Genomic DNA, 15,771 nt, shown 5'->3' with positions numbered 1-15,771 from the left:
CTCCCCCTCCCCCCATTTTCGCTGACTTTCAGTATTAAGTCAGGGCACAGCTGACGCACGCCGTGGGCGGGCGGTCGTATCAGCGGTTGGCTGTACCGCATGCATGCGTGTTGGCGCGATTGGGTGTCCGCCTATTTTCAGTTTGAGAGCCGGCACGGGAAGCCAACTTATTTTCCAGTTATCAGTCAGATAACTTACTTTCCACTATATTCCTCAGCTCCATTTCCCCTGCGGCCCTTTTGATTCGCGCTGCCGCTGTGCTCTGCTGTGCACTGTGCACCCGACAGTCCCGAGCTCCGCTGCTGCTGCTGCTGCTGCTGCTGACGGCACTGGGACTTCCCTCAGGGTACATCAGGTGCGTGGTGCCTCGTGGAGCCGCGAGTAGCGGTGACTCCGGGCCTTCGGCGTCGTCTTGGTCCTCCGGTTTCGCCGGGTGCAGCGAGAAGAGGCCACTGATCGGGCGCGCGTGCGATCACCCTTCTTCCATTTCCTACTCCACCTCCTCCTCGTCCTCCTCGGGGGCCTCCGTGCCCGGTGTGGTGAAGCAGGTCGTGACGGAGGTCGGTCGTCGCGGTCTGGGCCCCCTAGCGCGCGCGCGCCGCGCTCTAGAGTAGTTGGTGGATTGGTCTGACTGATTGACCGACTGAGCCATGTCGGGACACTCGATGCTGCAGCCGCTCCTCTTTCGGTATCGGGACCGCTGGAGATGTGAGTACTTTCCCATTTGTGCTTGCCTTCTCCATCTTCTATTAATCTTTTGTGGAGCTGGCAACGGATTGTTTTCCCATTATAAACTGAGAAGTGCTAGATAATGCAATTTCAAAATAAAATTAGAACAAGCCGACAATTTAACATCATTTTAAATATGCGAAAGGTTTTTGACTATTTATCGTAAAATCTCTGTCCAGAGTAGTGTTACTGTTTCTGGTATCAATTTCTTTTCCCACCTTTTGCAGCAAGTGGAGATGATGCAGCATCTTCCTCACAAGTTGACAGCTCTGTGGATGTGGCTGATGGAGCTGGAAGTGGAATGGGGTACAGAGTTATATTTGTCAACCGACCTCAACCACAAGTCAACAAATACTGCACAAATTATATTTCAACTGCCAAGTACTCCTTAGTGTCCTTTTTCCCAGCTTTTCTTTTTGAGCAGTTCAGACGGTACTCCAATTGCTTCTTCTTGTTTATTGCCATGCTGCAGGTAAGGCTGCATTTCAAGTAGAACATCCAATTTATAGGTTGTATTCAATTTCTGTTTTTAAAAGAAAGATATTTTATTCTTCTAGCAAATACCTGACGTCTCACCTACGGGGAGATGGACCACCCTCGTTCCTTTGTTATTTATTCTTACTGTTTCCGCCATCAAGGAAACCATTGAAGACATTGTGAGTGGTTTTTTTCTGTTGTTTTTGTATTTTTCAAGAGCTGTTTGTTGTTTTGTTTTTAGAGCCAAAATACTAAGATATTTGTTGTTGTTGTTTTAATAGAAAAGGCACCGTGCAGATAATGAAACCAATCAGAAGGAGGTAGAAGTACTGAGGGATGGACATTGGCAATGGGTGAAATGGCATGCTGTTCTGGTTGGAGATATTGTCAAAGTTCACAATAACAATTTCTTCCCTGCTGATCTTATTGTCTTAGCGACAAGTGAGCCGCAAGCAATGTGTTACATTGAAACCTCCAATCTAGATGGGGAAACTAATTTGAAAGTTCGTCAGGGACTAGCAGACACAGCACATTTTCTAAAGACAGAGGATCTGGCACAGTTTCGTGCTACTGTGGAATGTGATTTACCAAATCGCCACTTGTATGAGTTTAGTGGTGTGATGAAAGAACAAAATAAACAGTAAGTCATTCTTTTTACTGTACTGCTTGATAAAATTCAATTTCTATGCGTCTTAAGCACATTGATTTATTGTTTTAGGAAACTTTCTCTTGGCCCTGACCAAGTGCTACTGAGAGGTTCTCTGCTTCGAAATACCAGATGGGTTTTTGGCTTGGTTGTTTACACTGGCCATGAAACAAAACTAATGAAGAATTCAACCTCTGCTCCTTTGAAGAGATCCTCAGTGGACAAATTAATTAACAAACAAATTCTTATTCTTTTTATGATTTTAATTGTGTTGTGTCTGATTTCTGCTTCATGCAGTGAGTGGTGGTCACATACACATGGAGATAATGATTGGTATTTGGGTCTAGGTATATTTTAAAATCATAGTTTGGTATTCCTTTTTTGTTTTACTTCCCTGTGTTAAAATCTTCATTTCTTCCCCCCCAATTTCAGCATACCCATCAAAAAATTTTGGATACAATCTCCTAACATTTATGATTCTCTATAACAACCTCATTCCAATATCTCTTCAAGTAACTTTGGAGATGGTTCGTTTCATTCAGGCCACATTTATTAACATGGATATTGACATGTATCATCCTGAAACAAACACACCTGCAATGGCAAGAACATCCAACCTCAATGAAGAACTTGGAATGGTAAACATTTAAATCAACGTAAAATATACTATATATAGTTCTTTTCTAATGAGTCGTTAAATAAATTTGTAGGTGAAATATATATTCTCGGATAAAACGGGAACTTTGACTCGGAATGAAATGGTCTTTAAACAGATGAGTGTGGGAGGCATTTTCTACAAACCAGCTGAAAACTTAAAGGATACTCTATTATTCCAGGTACACATTATCTTTTTGAAAAGATTGGCCTTCTTGCTTTGTTGTGTTGTGCTTTGTTGGCTCTTACCCTTTTACTGTCCAATTATCACTTTATAAAGGTTTACTTATAAAATGTGGGTTTATTTTCAGCATATTGATCAAAATCATGAAAATGCCAGCCTTCTTCGGGAATTTTTAGTGTTGATGTCAGTTTGCCACACAGTTATACCTGAGCAAATGTCAGATGGAGTTATACAGTACCATGCCTCATCTCCTGGTGAGTTGTGGTCATTGTTCTCTTTATGACCGTAAAACATAAAACTATTTTACACTCATATCTTTGTTCTAGATGAACGAGCGCTAGTTCAAGGTGCATCTATGTTTGGTTTTACATTTGATACTCGAACACCAAGCTCTGTGGAAATCATGGCTTTGGGAAAAAGAGAAAAATATGAAATACTGCATGTGATAGAGTTCACAAGCACAAGAAAACGCATGTCAGTAATAGCCCGCACACCAGATAATAAAATAAAATTGTACTGCAAGGTGAGGTTATCAGATCTTAAAATGTTCTTAAAAGAAACATATTTTATGAGTATCTAATTTCTCAAAATACTTGTATGATTAGGAAAAGTAAACACATTTAAGTTTCTAAAAATATTTTATTGAACTGTTTGCTAACAGGGTGCAGATACTGTTATTTATGAGCGATTAAGTCAAGGGACTCAAAAAGCCAAAGAGCAAACTCTAAAGCATTTAGAAACATTTGCTAGTGAAGGTCTACGTACTCTTTGCTGTGCTGTAGCTGACATTTCACCAGAGGCTTATGAAGAGTGGAAAGAGACTTATCACAAAGCCAAGGTTTCTTTGCAAAATAGAGAGCGCAAGCTTGATGAAGCAGCAGAACTAATTGAAACAAACTTAAACTTGCTTGGAGCTTCTGCAATTGAAGATAAACTACAGGACCAGGTAAATATCACCCCCTTTTGGTATTTTGTGGACTTCTTTTTCATGTGTTTAGATGTGAACCACTGAGTAACAAGATTTGTTATTTTTTAGGTGCCAGAAACAATTTCTGCCTTAATCAAAGCTGATATAAATGTGTGGGTGCTGACTGGAGATAAACAAGAAACAGCAATTAACATTGGTTATTCATGTCAACTTATAACCCAAGGAATGCCAATTTTGATTGTGAATGAAGGTAGCCTTGATGTAAGTTTTGTAAATGTTTGCTGACTTTGTTGCTTTTTAATACTGCCCTACTGATATCCACAGCACCTACAATTTTATTGTTTTTTTTGTTCAGGATACAAGAGACACAATTGGTCGACATATTGCAGACTTTGGCGAACATTTGAAAAAACCAAACCATGCTGCTCTTGTTGTTGATGGACATACATTAAAATATGCTCTAACACATGACCTTCAGCGAGATTTCCTGGACTTGTGCATTTCTTGCAAGGTTGTAGTATGTTGTAGAGTATCTCCCATGCAGAAAGCTGAGGTTTGTATCATTTATAGATACTTTTATTCTGCTTTTTCACTTCTGCCATGTAACAAGAGATATTGTTATAAGATCATATATACAAGATATTCTAGATAAGTATATTGTTGTTGTTATAGATGGTAGAGCTTGTTACTGTGCACACTGGGGCAGTGACATTAGCCATTGGAGATGGTGCTAATGATGTTGCCATGATTCAAAAAGCTCATGTAGGTGTTGGGATTTCGGGATATGAGGGACTTCAAGCAGCGTGTGCTTCTGATTACTCTATCGCTCAGGTATGTTGCTACTTTTCCTAATGCCATGTTAAAGTCTTTTGTAAACTGTAAACTTATATTTTCTTTTATTTAACAGTTCCGGTTTTTATTAAAGTTACTGCTAGTTCATGGCGCCTGGAACTACAACAGAATGTGTAAATTAATTCTGTACAGTTTTTACAAAAATATCTGCTTGTACATTATTGAACTCTGGTTTGCCATATATTCCGGCTGGTCCGGTCAGGTTATGTTCGAGCGATGGACTATTGGTCTTTATAATGTGGTGAGTTAGAGTAATGGCGTTACTGAAATACTGGAATTCAAATAAATTGGCTCTCGTACATGTACTTCAATGTCTTTTTACACAGTTGTTCACGGCCTCGCCTCCCATAACAATGGGAATTTTCGACAAAGTTTGCTCAGCCGAAATGATGCTTCAATATCCCAAGTTATATGCTCCTTCTCAAAATGGAGAACATTTAAATGTAAGGGTTTTCTGGGGATGGATTATAGTGGCCATAATTCACTCCATCATACTGTACTGGTTACCAATGCTCATGTGTCAGCATGATGTGCTTTGGAGCACAGGTCATGATCAGAGCTATTTAGTTCTTGGTAACTTTGTCTACACTGTAAGTATCAAGAACCTCTATCTGTAATTGTTTTGAAAAGGTTTCGTTGACTCATTACATTATACTTTGTAATTATTTGCAGTACACTGTGGTCACTGTTTGTCTTAAAGCTGGTTTAGTGACAAACTCATGGACGTGGCTGACACATGCTGCAATCTGGGGATCAATATTAACATGGTTTTTGTTTGTTGTGATCTACAGGTAAATATGAGGTTACACTCCTAGTATTTGTATTAATCATACTGTAATTATGAAATTTAGTAAAATTAAATTTTGTATTCACATTTTCAGTGCATTTTGGCCTACTATTCCTCTGGGTGCTGTAATGTCTGGGATGGATAAAATGATGTTTACTTCACTAGTTTTCTGGCTGGGTCTTTTCCTCATTCCATTTTCTACTCTCATTATCGATGTAACATACAAAGTGTAAGTATTTTAGAGTTACAAAAAATTAACACAATTGTATGAATCTCGGTGTCTTAATTGGAATCATTTCTCTACTCACTTTAGAATATCTACTTCCACTCACAAGTCCCTGACAGATGCTGTTCGAGAGAGTGAAATTAGAAAGTCAGATCCTGGGATAATCATGGCAGAAAGCAAAACGTAAGTATTACTTCATCATTTAAAATTTGAGTGATTTCATATAACATGTGGTAGCGTGGGTAACCATTTTTCGAACTAGCTGAGGGAGGGAATGATTGGTTTTGCAGTGAGGGTTGGCAAGCTTTCTTATAAGCAATAGAAAGTTTAAAGCGCTAGGGAAAGTACTTTCTTTTCATTCAAACTTAAATTTTGTGTGGCTTCCTAACATTTTCTTTGTATTATATATCTTGTTTAACAAATCAGTTCCCATTGGATTCATAAATGGTGACAAAAGAGTTTATAAACTTATGATTTAATTTGCTAATTCTGCTTAACTTTTTTGTGTAATTTCCATCAACTCCTTGGTTCAGTTTTCACCCACTGCACTTTCTCACAGCTATTAGCAGTGTCCTAAATATAAAAAGTGTGCTCTCTCTCTTTGACTGGCATTTGTTCTGTTAAGATGTTGGCAATCAATTTAAATGATATTAGAAATATCTTAAAAGGATTTTTGAGTTTTAACAACAGCTCTAGTCAGTACTTTTTACCTTCATTTCCAAAGAAAAGTTAACTCAAGATTATATTTAGGACCAAATTGTAATCCACTGGTAATCACATGCTTATTTTCTAAAAAGCACACTTAAAAATATTGTTCCTTATTATTTTCATCTCACCTTTCAGTTTGATTTATTTTAAGGGTATCTAATTTTTGATTTGTTCTCTTAAATTTGTCACCATTTGCATTGTTTTTAGGCATGGTTATCATCGAAGTCAGAGAGGCAATGGCAGTGGTTTTGCTGCCTGGAACTCTCTTCTAAAATCAAATCAACGAATTAAATTTAACTTCCACCTAAGAGCATTACGGGTGTTAAGGGATATATATTATAATGGACGAGAATTCTTGAGATAGTCAGCTCATGCCTTAGTACTCGTGTTTATTGTAAGGAGCTGATATATTTTATGACCCTGTGCCATATACCTTTTCATTATGATGCTAGATCTCAAATGCTGTGATTTTGATAAGAAAGTTGTGAAGACTGATTTAGTTTAATTGGGAAAGAAAGACGTTCAAATAAGTTTTTGCATCACAGCACAGAAAATTTCTTTTGTCAACATCTGAGGCATTTTGTGTCTCTAATTAAAGCTTAATGGTAATTTTTCCAATGCATCTTATATTTTTCTAAATATGTATTTTTAGCCTGTTATTTAATGTGTGTATATGTATGTATGTGGTACAGACACACAATATTATATATATTTTTGGAAGGTTAGCATTTTCAGTTAGCTTTTAGGTAACCTACCACAATGGAGTAATTTGATTTTACATACATAACATATCATGGCGGAAATGGGTAACAATAAAGCATACTAACATTGAAAGTCAAAACCTGGTAAATGATGGGAAAATTAGAATAGTTAATATCTTGTTATCCATTTCCATGTGGTTCACATTTTAAAGCCTTGCCATTTTCCATGCCTATCATTCTAAACCTGGTCAATAATGAAACCTGTCTCTTTTGATGTTCTCTTGTACATTTTTCCCCCATGTTTTTTGTATTAGTGAAAAATTGGTCAATGGTTGCGATGGCATAAGGTGGTGCAGAGAGAGGAGCATTTTTGAGAAAGACATTGTGCACTATATTTGGTGTGTGCTAACTGTTGCAGTGGTGAGACCGTATTTTGTTGCACAAAGTAGTGATTACATTTTCTTCTCTAAGTAGATTTTTACTAAATTTAATATGTTCTAGTTGAGCTTCATTATAGACACCTTTATCTTTTGTACCTTCGCAGCTATTCTGGACCCCAGAATGAACATACAGGGTGCTTGCTTTGCTCTGTCTTTTTCTCAGAGGTATACTAGCCCGCCGACAGACGGGACCGGTCCGCGAGCTCGGCCACTACTCCCTTCATCCCCTCTGCTCGATAACCTTCTTGGTCTGGCTTTCGGCGGTCTAGTCAAAAAGACAAAAAGACGGCGTTCAGCATCCATCCTTTATGTGCTGCATTACATTTTGGTACAATGTGGACCAAATTCAGAGCTGAATTTAATATTCGCTGTGGTTGTATATCACATGTATTTTCCACATCATATTATTAACTCTGTTCTTGCCTACTATTTTTGCACTTCTCTTTGTTCACTGTGCACTGGGTGTGTCTAATTTCAATCAACGAATCTTATATAATCATAACTCATTTGACTTCTAGCTAAAACCCATAAGAAAAATCTGAACTTTTCTTGATGTTTTAGAAATTTGATTCTTTTTGGTTTAGTCTTAAATTTGTTGTGATATGCAACCTCTTTTGCTTTAGCTGAGTGCGCAAGAGTAGCCATTGTAGTTTTGCAAATATGTGTGTGCTGTGATTCTTTGGGTATGTGTATTAGCAATTGGCATGAAACTAAACTGTGTGCCATATTGTTGTGCTTTTGTTTTTATTTTGAATTTAGGCTAGTTGGTATAACACTTTGCTTTCTACCTCGCACCTTGTGAGTAAAAGCACCAAGCATTTGACATTTTATAAATGTGTTGTGGTTTTATTGTTGTCCTTGGTGCTGTGTTGTTCTTTCTCGTTTACAAATTATGATCCTTTTTCTCAGAAATAAATTTTTATTTTTGTAATCTCTTGTGTTTTCTTATTTGGTAATGTTTAGAAAGAACTGTCTTCTGTGACTTTTTTTTACAACTTTTGCTTCTCACAAAAAGTTTTAAAAAATTAAGCAGAAATTTTATCATCTATTTAGTCTGATAGCATTTATTTGTTCAGTTCAGACTTTAAGCTTTTCGCATAAGTAGGAGTATGTTTCAGTTAGATCAAAATAAAAAGACCATTACTTTTTTTGTTGAGTTTCTTGTAGTAAATCTTTTGTGTGTATGTGCAGCCCCGCTGCCGCGTTGGGAAGTCTGGTGAGGTGTAAGTACTTCTTAGTTTTACCATCTTTTGCTTCAGTTTAACTGTAACTTCGGCGGGTTGGCTGTAAGTACATGCTTAAAGTCTGCAACCTCGGGATTTGGGGAAAAGGCTATATATTCTTGAGGCTTGGTCTGGTTTTGGTGGTGTGATACTTAGAAGAGTTTACCAAGCAAGCAAGTTTTGTAACCCAGCTGTACGCATTAGTTCTAATCATACTCGTTGACAGTTTTAATAATCTAATTCCAAATCGGTAATGGTGCTGTTGGGTACATAGCATAGGACTAGAATCCGAATATAGTGTGTCAATCAATTAACTTTCATCATAAAATTCCGTTTTTGTTTTCTTTCATCGCAGTTAAAATATTTACTCTTGTACTATAATGCCTCCCCGTGGTAAGTGGTTTTAATGAAAATAAACTGTTTGAAAATTAAATTTACCAATAGGAAAGGGCTTACTTATGGCTTTTAGCAAAGTTTATTTTTAATCTCAAATTTTATTTTATTTTACTCTGTCTATTTTTCTCTCAAGATAAGTACATATTATCTCTTTTATTATTTTAACATTCTTTTGCTGATTCTGCATGTGCATGTGATCAGCTAGAATGACAGTATACGCCTCTTGCCACACCCCACTGGCATGCAAATCACAGGAGAATGGAGTTCAACTTTTAGCAACATGAAATCTGTCATTCAGTTTTGGCGACTATCCTGGGGGCATTGGCCACACTGCTACGAAACGCTTGTGCTTGCGTTCGTCGCTCCTGCTGTAAAAGCACACACAGACTGAGGAGGAGTTTAAGAGGCCACAGGTCCTGTTCCACAACAGAATCATCGCATCGGTGACAAAACTCTCACCTAGTACAGCTACCATTCGGTAATTATTTATGTGGCATTCGTAAGTGTTCTGAGTGTTTAGTGGTGGGAAAATTTGTGGAATTGTCTAAAATTTTCAATGGAAGGAGCCTCTGCTTACAAGGAGGGTGTTCAACCGTAACTTAAGCCTGGAAGCATGGTCTGCTACAGCATACAGCTTTGTTCTTTAAATTGCTTTCTTTCACTAGCATGAGAAACACTAAGCACAGATTCTTTGCATTTCTATCAGCTGGTAAATACACTGTAATTCATTAGTGCATCTTGCATGAGTCTCCTGCCTTCTATACATCACTAACAAATCTCAAATGCCCCATCTCAGCTCCACTGATCACTCTTCGCAGCCATGACAGTGTTAGAGTCATTTAGTAACATGCTTTGACCGCATCCTGCAGACTGACAGAACGGGCACGACTCCTCAAGAATGTTTTCAGCCGCCGCTCAGCAACAAGGGTAAACATGGAAGTTGAGCTGAGCCGTAAGTATTCACACAGCCCCTGTGCATACCTTTTAGTCTGTATAGTCTTAAGAAGGACACTTGTGTGTGATATTTTCACTTAATTTTGAAAATTTTATTTCAAATTTTATGAACTAAAACAGAAAAAAAAATCATAATCTCTGTTTTTTGTATGTTTTTTTTTTTTTTTGTAAAGATTTTCAGCATCTTTTCTTTTCTTCTTTCTTTTTTAGGAAAAGAGGAATTCTTTTTAATCTTTTGTGTGTCTTGTTGCAGATGGTTTCGCTTTTTCTCAAGAAGAAGGTGGAGCAGTGGCCCAGTCAGATGTTATTCGAGCATACAACACAAACTTGCCAAAGCCAGGTGGAATGTAGATTTTGTTTTGATCCTCTGAAGAAAAACATTACAGTATTTTGTAACTAAAACAGTGTTGGTAATGTGGGCAGCAATCTATAATTAGATTCTGTGGGACCACATTCTCTGTAATTGTACAGATGAGATAAATTTTGGAAAAATTGATTGCTTTTATCTTAAGTGAAATTGTACGCGTCTATTGAGGAGTGAATACTCCATAAAGCCTTGACTACTGCATTTGCAGAAGATTTTATTCTGGAATAATTACTAATCAATGCAAGGTATTATGTTTAACAGTGCAAAGTAAATGTACTGGAAAAAATTAGCACACTTATCGATTAAGCAAATTGCCTAATTTTCTTATCATAGCTTAAGACTGTCTTGCTTTAAATTACTATTGAATTGTAATCAAAAGCTTCGGAAATTGACACTATTGCGCTGGGATAGATTGCAAATTTGCATTGAGTTGTGTTTAACTTCAAAGTGAAACTGTGAATCTGAAAGTCTTTGTGATTCCTTTATTTTTTTAAAGAATAAGTGGTCCTTGTGATAATTAGATTGATGTACCTCTGATAATTCGGACATTGCAAACTTCTACATGTTACTTCTGTTTCTTGGCTGTTTACTATTCTGTCAAAAAAAAATTATTTATTGGTTTTGCAGAAACATTTTTGTAGCTGAGTTGTTCCAAGTCTATAGAATCACATTTCTCTTGAAGTTGGTGGTTTAGTGAGTTGTCATTTTCATCTCCTTCATAATTTTTTCTCTTCTTGACAAATTAAAAACAAGAATTATTTGCAAAGTCAGATAGAAAGATAGTATTTTGAGATCAAGAGATTATTTGAAATTCAATTTCTTCGCAGCTCTTTCTTTTAAAATAGGTCTCTCCTGTGCGGTGATTAGTTCTTTGTGTAAGGATAAAGATAACTGAAGTGTACTTGTCCCTTACCCTTTTTTATTACGAACTTTAATGACTGATATTGTCACGAAAATACAGTTGCTATCTGGAAGTCTGAATGTTTCTTCGTCCTTTGGCTGCAAGATGATGATCATCAGGCCAAGCACTGTCATTCTAATTTTTTAAAACAATTAAGTTTTCCTTGCTGACAAGAAAAAAAGGTTTGTAATTGATTTTCAGTTGATTGATTTTGTTAATACTCATTTAAATGTGATGTCTTGATCTTCAAGCTTTGAGCTCGCAGAGAATCTTGGTATTCTTTCCTTTCTGCCACTGACATTGATTACCTATTTCAATTACCATAACTTTGAATAGATGACCAAATATATAAGCAATTGAATTGGGAAGCGACATTACTATTAAAATCTAACCGAAGGTTTCAGGACTTGTCTTTGGCAGTATGATGTCTTGTGTTTTGGTCCCATAGATGACTGGAAATCATGGTTGATGCAGAATGTATGCATCATTAGTGGCAGCTTAAGTTAAGTTGTAAAGTGCAACTTCACAATGTGATAATAATATGTACATCTATAAGAATTAATGAGCCATGTGTTTTCATTGTGCTAATATGTATTTGCTTGTTGTGTATAGTGTATAGATACAGGATACTTATTTATTTTATTTTCAAAATTTCCATTATTTATGTGTCATAAGTAAAGTTAAAGAGTGTATTTGCACTCGATTGCACACCATTAATATGTAGTTGATTAACTAGACTGTGGCTTAAGAGAATTGCCCATTTATTATTTGACGATCTTTCTTTGGTTGTTTTCATGCTTAAATAAGTGTTGATTTTTATAATGCGTTGTTATTTTTATGTGTTTATACAAAGGTTTCCTGACTGATTTGAACATCCTAGTCCTATGTAAAAATTGTACACAGATAGTTCTATCATTTAATATGTTTAAGTGTGGCCACCACACAGCTGTATTAATTGATAATCTGTTACCTTCAACTTTGCTATATTTCTGATTTTAAAATTCATTTTCATTTTCTCATGAGTTACCACAGAATGTTTTATATAATATAACAATCTATATTTCAGGTACAAACACTATCAAAAGTTTGTTTCCATTTTATTCAATGTTTCACCGTTAAATGTGAGGTAGGCATTTTCTTGGATAAAATGGGAACCCTAGTCCTGCCTATGCTTTGAGGCATTTTTGTAGTTTCTAACCTTTGACCTTAAACAGAAAGTACTGGTAAACGCCTTCCATTTATTTGTGAGGTTACATTGATTACCTGGGACATTTAAAATCTGACATGCTGGATCTGAGGCTGTAATTTTTGTACCCACTGATTTCTTGTTCATGCTGATCTCATTGTCAGAACTCTTATAGTTGCAAGAATACAGGTCTGGAGAGAAATGTAGCTGTGTTTCATTTTTAAATTGCAATTAATCTAGTTTCTTTGCACCATTAAAATATTCCTTACCTGCAAACTGATTTGAAATTGTATCTACTAAATGTGGATGATTGGAAAGCTAATGAATAAATTATTGCACTAGTTTTGGTCAGCACAAATTAATGCACCATTGTCGACTTAATTTCCCCATAACACAGAAGAGAGACATGATCTACTGATCATATAAATCCATCCATAGGATCCTGCAAGAATAGACTCGTTTCCACTCTTCAGGGTGAAAGTTTACAAAGCAACTGCTCGTGGTGCAGCAGGGCCATGTTTCTCGATCCAAACTGATTAAAGACAATGATTTCCTTGTTTCTCATTTATTTTTTTGGTAAAAAAGTAACAAAACCCATTCTCCAAAAACCTATGAACCATTTCAAAATGCTTTACTAACAGCATTTTTATACTGTCGAGTTTAAAACTCATTTCTAGCATCACAGAAAAGAATGGATATGTCAGACATTAGCCACAAAAGATATAAAACAGAAAAAGCAGACGACCTCATAACGCTTAACCCTACGTTCTAAACAGACAAGTTCTAGCAATTCAACACTGATACATCAACTTCAAAAACACATTCAATGATTCTCGTATTAAAATGAAGAATCTTGAACAGGACAATGCAGTCCACAGTAAGATAGAATACATTATTCATGTTTTGAAAGAATACATGTACCACTAGATCTTAACAAGCCTCACGTAAAATTGCATAAAAAATATTTTCAAATGCAATATGTGTAAGTAACAATTACAATATTTCATCACAAATGTTTGGGATTGTTCCCAATTCAACAATTATCTTTTCAAATAGTACTTCATGGAATCACACGAAACTTTTGCAGTTTATATCATCAGTCTCCTTCATAATTGAATTCTTTTAAAAGTATAACAAAGTCTTGAATCACAATGCAAGTTTCAAAGAGTTTGAAGTAAAATAAATCTCTATCATATAGCAATAAAAATGTAAATCTAAATTACAACAGATCATACAAAAATGACTTCCAATAATGGTTACGACTCAAGACAACATTCACATCTAAAAAATCTGTTAGTTATTTCATCACAGTTTGGAAAAGTTAATCAAAGCAATGTGGCAGAGTTTGATTTATCCCTGGTAACTCCTTTAGTTGGTGCAACATTGACTGATGAAGACTCGTCTCCGTTGGATTTTAATTCTTCTGTAGCATCAATCATAATGTCCGAACCAGCACAATTAATTTCTTTCCAGAAAGGATCTTCAGCACTCTGCTCCCATGGACTCTCAGGAGATCCTTGAAAGCACCGAAGGTGTATCTGTCAAAGATAACATTTATTTCAAATTAGAAATTAAAAATGATATATATACATTTTAACATATTTATACATTTATACATTTTTTAAATTTAAACGTTGTATGCCCCACCTGTAGATAAACATTGACTTGATCACTTCTACTCAAATATGGGAAATTCCCACCAGATTTAAGGTGAGCTAGTCGAGCATTTGGGTAGCATTTATACAATTCTTCTCTCACAGGACTACTGAGTGCATACTCATCAAAAACATCAATTATTGTCACAGGTACTTCTTTCATTTTCTGTGGTTCCACATAAGAGCTGACACAATTCATTGTAAGACGAGATGCAAGATCTTGCTGACTTAAACTTTCCAACTAAAATAAGACAAAAAAAAACACACATTTTAAGATAAGATCAACTGATAAAGAGCATATTGAATAACAATCTCTCACAAAAATAATCAACAGTCTAAGAGAGCTCACCCGCTCTACCATAAAATCTATGGAATCAGCAATCCCAGCATCCACCTTAGATGTAGTAAAACTACCCATGATCATTTTTTTCAAGAGAAGAGAGGGAAACATCCAAAACCTAATCAGGCGGGAACAGAAGGTGAAAAGCATAATTGTGTTGTCACATAAAATGTTAAAGAAAGAATGAAAGCTCATCTGTACTTACAATGAAGCTGAATCGTTATAGTTGAAAATAGACGTATCCATAAATGTATTGCACAAGATGAGAGAAGCAACCCTAGGACAACTTGCTGTATGCTCAGCGAACTTCTGAGCTAAAAATCCACCTAGATGAAGAAAAGAAATAGTTAAAAATTGTAATACATAACCAAATCTATTACTGATTCCACATTTTGTCGATCATATTCTTACCGAGCGATGTTCCAAACAAATGAACTTTTTGAAGACCAAGATAATCCATTAATTTCCGAAAACCTTCACACCATTCTTTTACACTCCAATAGACCGGGTGTTCAGCCTGCAGAAATTTAATTCACTGAGACAAATCTAACAAATCAAAGGAAACCATCCCCCAGCAAATTGAAAGCCATGACTTACAGCAATAACTCTTATGCCTTTAGCATTGAGCGCAAGAACTTGCTTGAAGAAAATATCAGCAGTACCACTCACTGGTGGCAAACACACTAACGGAGCTTTCACACTTTTGGGGCCAGAGTCATATATTTTCCATTCCTAAAAGACAAAGCAAATTTTTGATTGTAAAACATTATTGGGTCATGAGACATTATCCATTCAACAATGGTTCACGATTTTTGAAGTTTAAAAAGCGACTCATTTAACTATAAGCCCGATGTAATGCACAAAATTTCTCCTGACCGCTCCTGACACATCATCATTTCTTTTGAAAACCACCAAAACAATAACCAGAGATAACCTGTTTACCTTAGAAGCATCTGCATCGACAGCTACTTTGCGTTGCGGGATACTGCTCCGGAAACTGACGTATTCTTGAGATTGGGAAAACTCGCTTGGATAACTCATTGTTCGGCTAAATGATTCAGTGGCAGGCACAGAACGGGCATTACGGAAAACGGCGTTAATATTTTGTTACTGCTGCTCCGCAGATTAGACTGGAGTCTGCCTTGCCTTGATCGCATAACGGCGATAACCTACACAACAGCACCCAACACACACAAGCGGCGGTCAGGCCCGCGGGCTTCCCCCTCCCCTTTCCTATCTCGCTCCATCGCTCTGTGTCTCTGCTCTCAATTCCTGAGGAAGTTCTCACGTATGTTGTTATTGGAACGAAGCAGCTAGTGCTAGTGTGGTAATAGTGACAACAACTACACATCTGATACAAAATTCTATCATGTAATGAATTGGCAAGTTTGTTCTGAAATACCTACCATCCACACCT

The 15,771-nt window shown here is 36.6% G+C and overlaps 2 protein-coding genes across 14 annotated transcripts in view; one reads left to right on the top strand and one right to left on the bottom strand.

Moving 5' to 3' along the window:
* The window catches only part of LOC113206657 (probable phospholipid-transporting ATPase IA), a 42,244-nt gene extending 29,523 nt beyond the window's left edge, over positions 1-12,721 (top strand). For 2 of the 13 annotated variants that reach the window (XM_026422836.2, XM_026422837.2), the window contains exons 2-21: positions 346-708; positions 957-1,201; positions 1,287-1,385; positions 1,488-1,846; positions 1,925-2,199; positions 2,285-2,490; positions 2,563-2,688; positions 2,818-2,944; positions 3,017-3,213; positions 3,352-3,636; positions 3,727-3,879; positions 3,974-4,171; positions 4,291-4,449; positions 4,526-4,711; positions 4,797-5,060; positions 5,143-5,261; positions 5,352-5,486; positions 5,571-5,666; positions 9,821-9,903; positions 10,159-12,721. In XM_026422836.2, the coding sequence (XP_026278621.1) occupies positions 651-708; positions 957-1,201; positions 1,287-1,385; positions 1,488-1,846; positions 1,925-2,199; positions 2,285-2,490; positions 2,563-2,688; positions 2,818-2,944; positions 3,017-3,213; positions 3,352-3,636; positions 3,727-3,879; positions 3,974-4,171; positions 4,291-4,449; positions 4,526-4,711; positions 4,797-5,060; positions 5,143-5,261; positions 5,352-5,486; positions 5,571-5,666; positions 9,821-9,903; positions 10,159-10,256 (3,468 nt within the window). In that variant the 5' untranslated portion in view covers positions 346-650 and the 3' untranslated portion in view covers positions 10,257-12,721. Of the gene's footprint in view, positions 1-217; positions 709-956; positions 1,202-1,286; positions 1,386-1,487; positions 1,847-1,924; positions 2,200-2,284; positions 2,491-2,562; positions 2,689-2,817; positions 2,945-3,016; positions 3,214-3,351; positions 3,637-3,726; positions 3,880-3,973; positions 4,172-4,290; positions 4,450-4,525; positions 4,712-4,796; positions 5,061-5,142; positions 5,262-5,351; positions 5,487-5,570; positions 5,667-6,398; positions 8,264-8,523; positions 8,556-9,249; positions 9,430-9,747; positions 9,763-9,820; positions 9,906-10,158 lie in introns of those variants that run through there. The other 11 variants (XM_026422833.2, XM_026422829.2, XM_026422830.2 and 8 more) reach the window with 10 other exon arrangements.
* A 187-nt stretch (positions 12,722-12,908) lies between these two features.
* On the bottom strand, positions 12,909-15,566 carry LOC113206658 (maspardin). The gene is made up of 7 exons (XM_026422839.2): positions 15,297-15,566; positions 14,952-15,086; positions 14,766-14,871; positions 14,560-14,680; positions 14,364-14,472; positions 14,007-14,255; positions 12,909-13,897 (listed from the first exon to the last, which is right to left on the bottom strand). The coding sequence occupies exons 1-7, from the start codon at positions 15,393-15,395 to the stop codon at positions 13,685-13,687; spliced, it is 1,032 nt and encodes a 343-aa protein (XP_026278624.1). The 5' UTR covers positions 15,396-15,566; the 3' UTR covers positions 12,909-13,684.
* Positions 15,567-15,771: the final 205 nt, after the last annotated feature.

Source organism: Frankliniella occidentalis, unplaced genomic scaffold (genome assembly GCF_000697945.3).
Source record: "Frankliniella occidentalis isolate FOCC.00 unplaced genomic scaffold, Focc_3.1 Scaffold7, whole genome shotgun sequence".
Lineage (NCBI taxonomy): Eukaryota > Metazoa > Arthropoda > Insecta > Thysanoptera > Thripidae > Frankliniella > Frankliniella occidentalis.
This window is presented reverse-complemented; position numbering and strand designations above follow the sequence as displayed.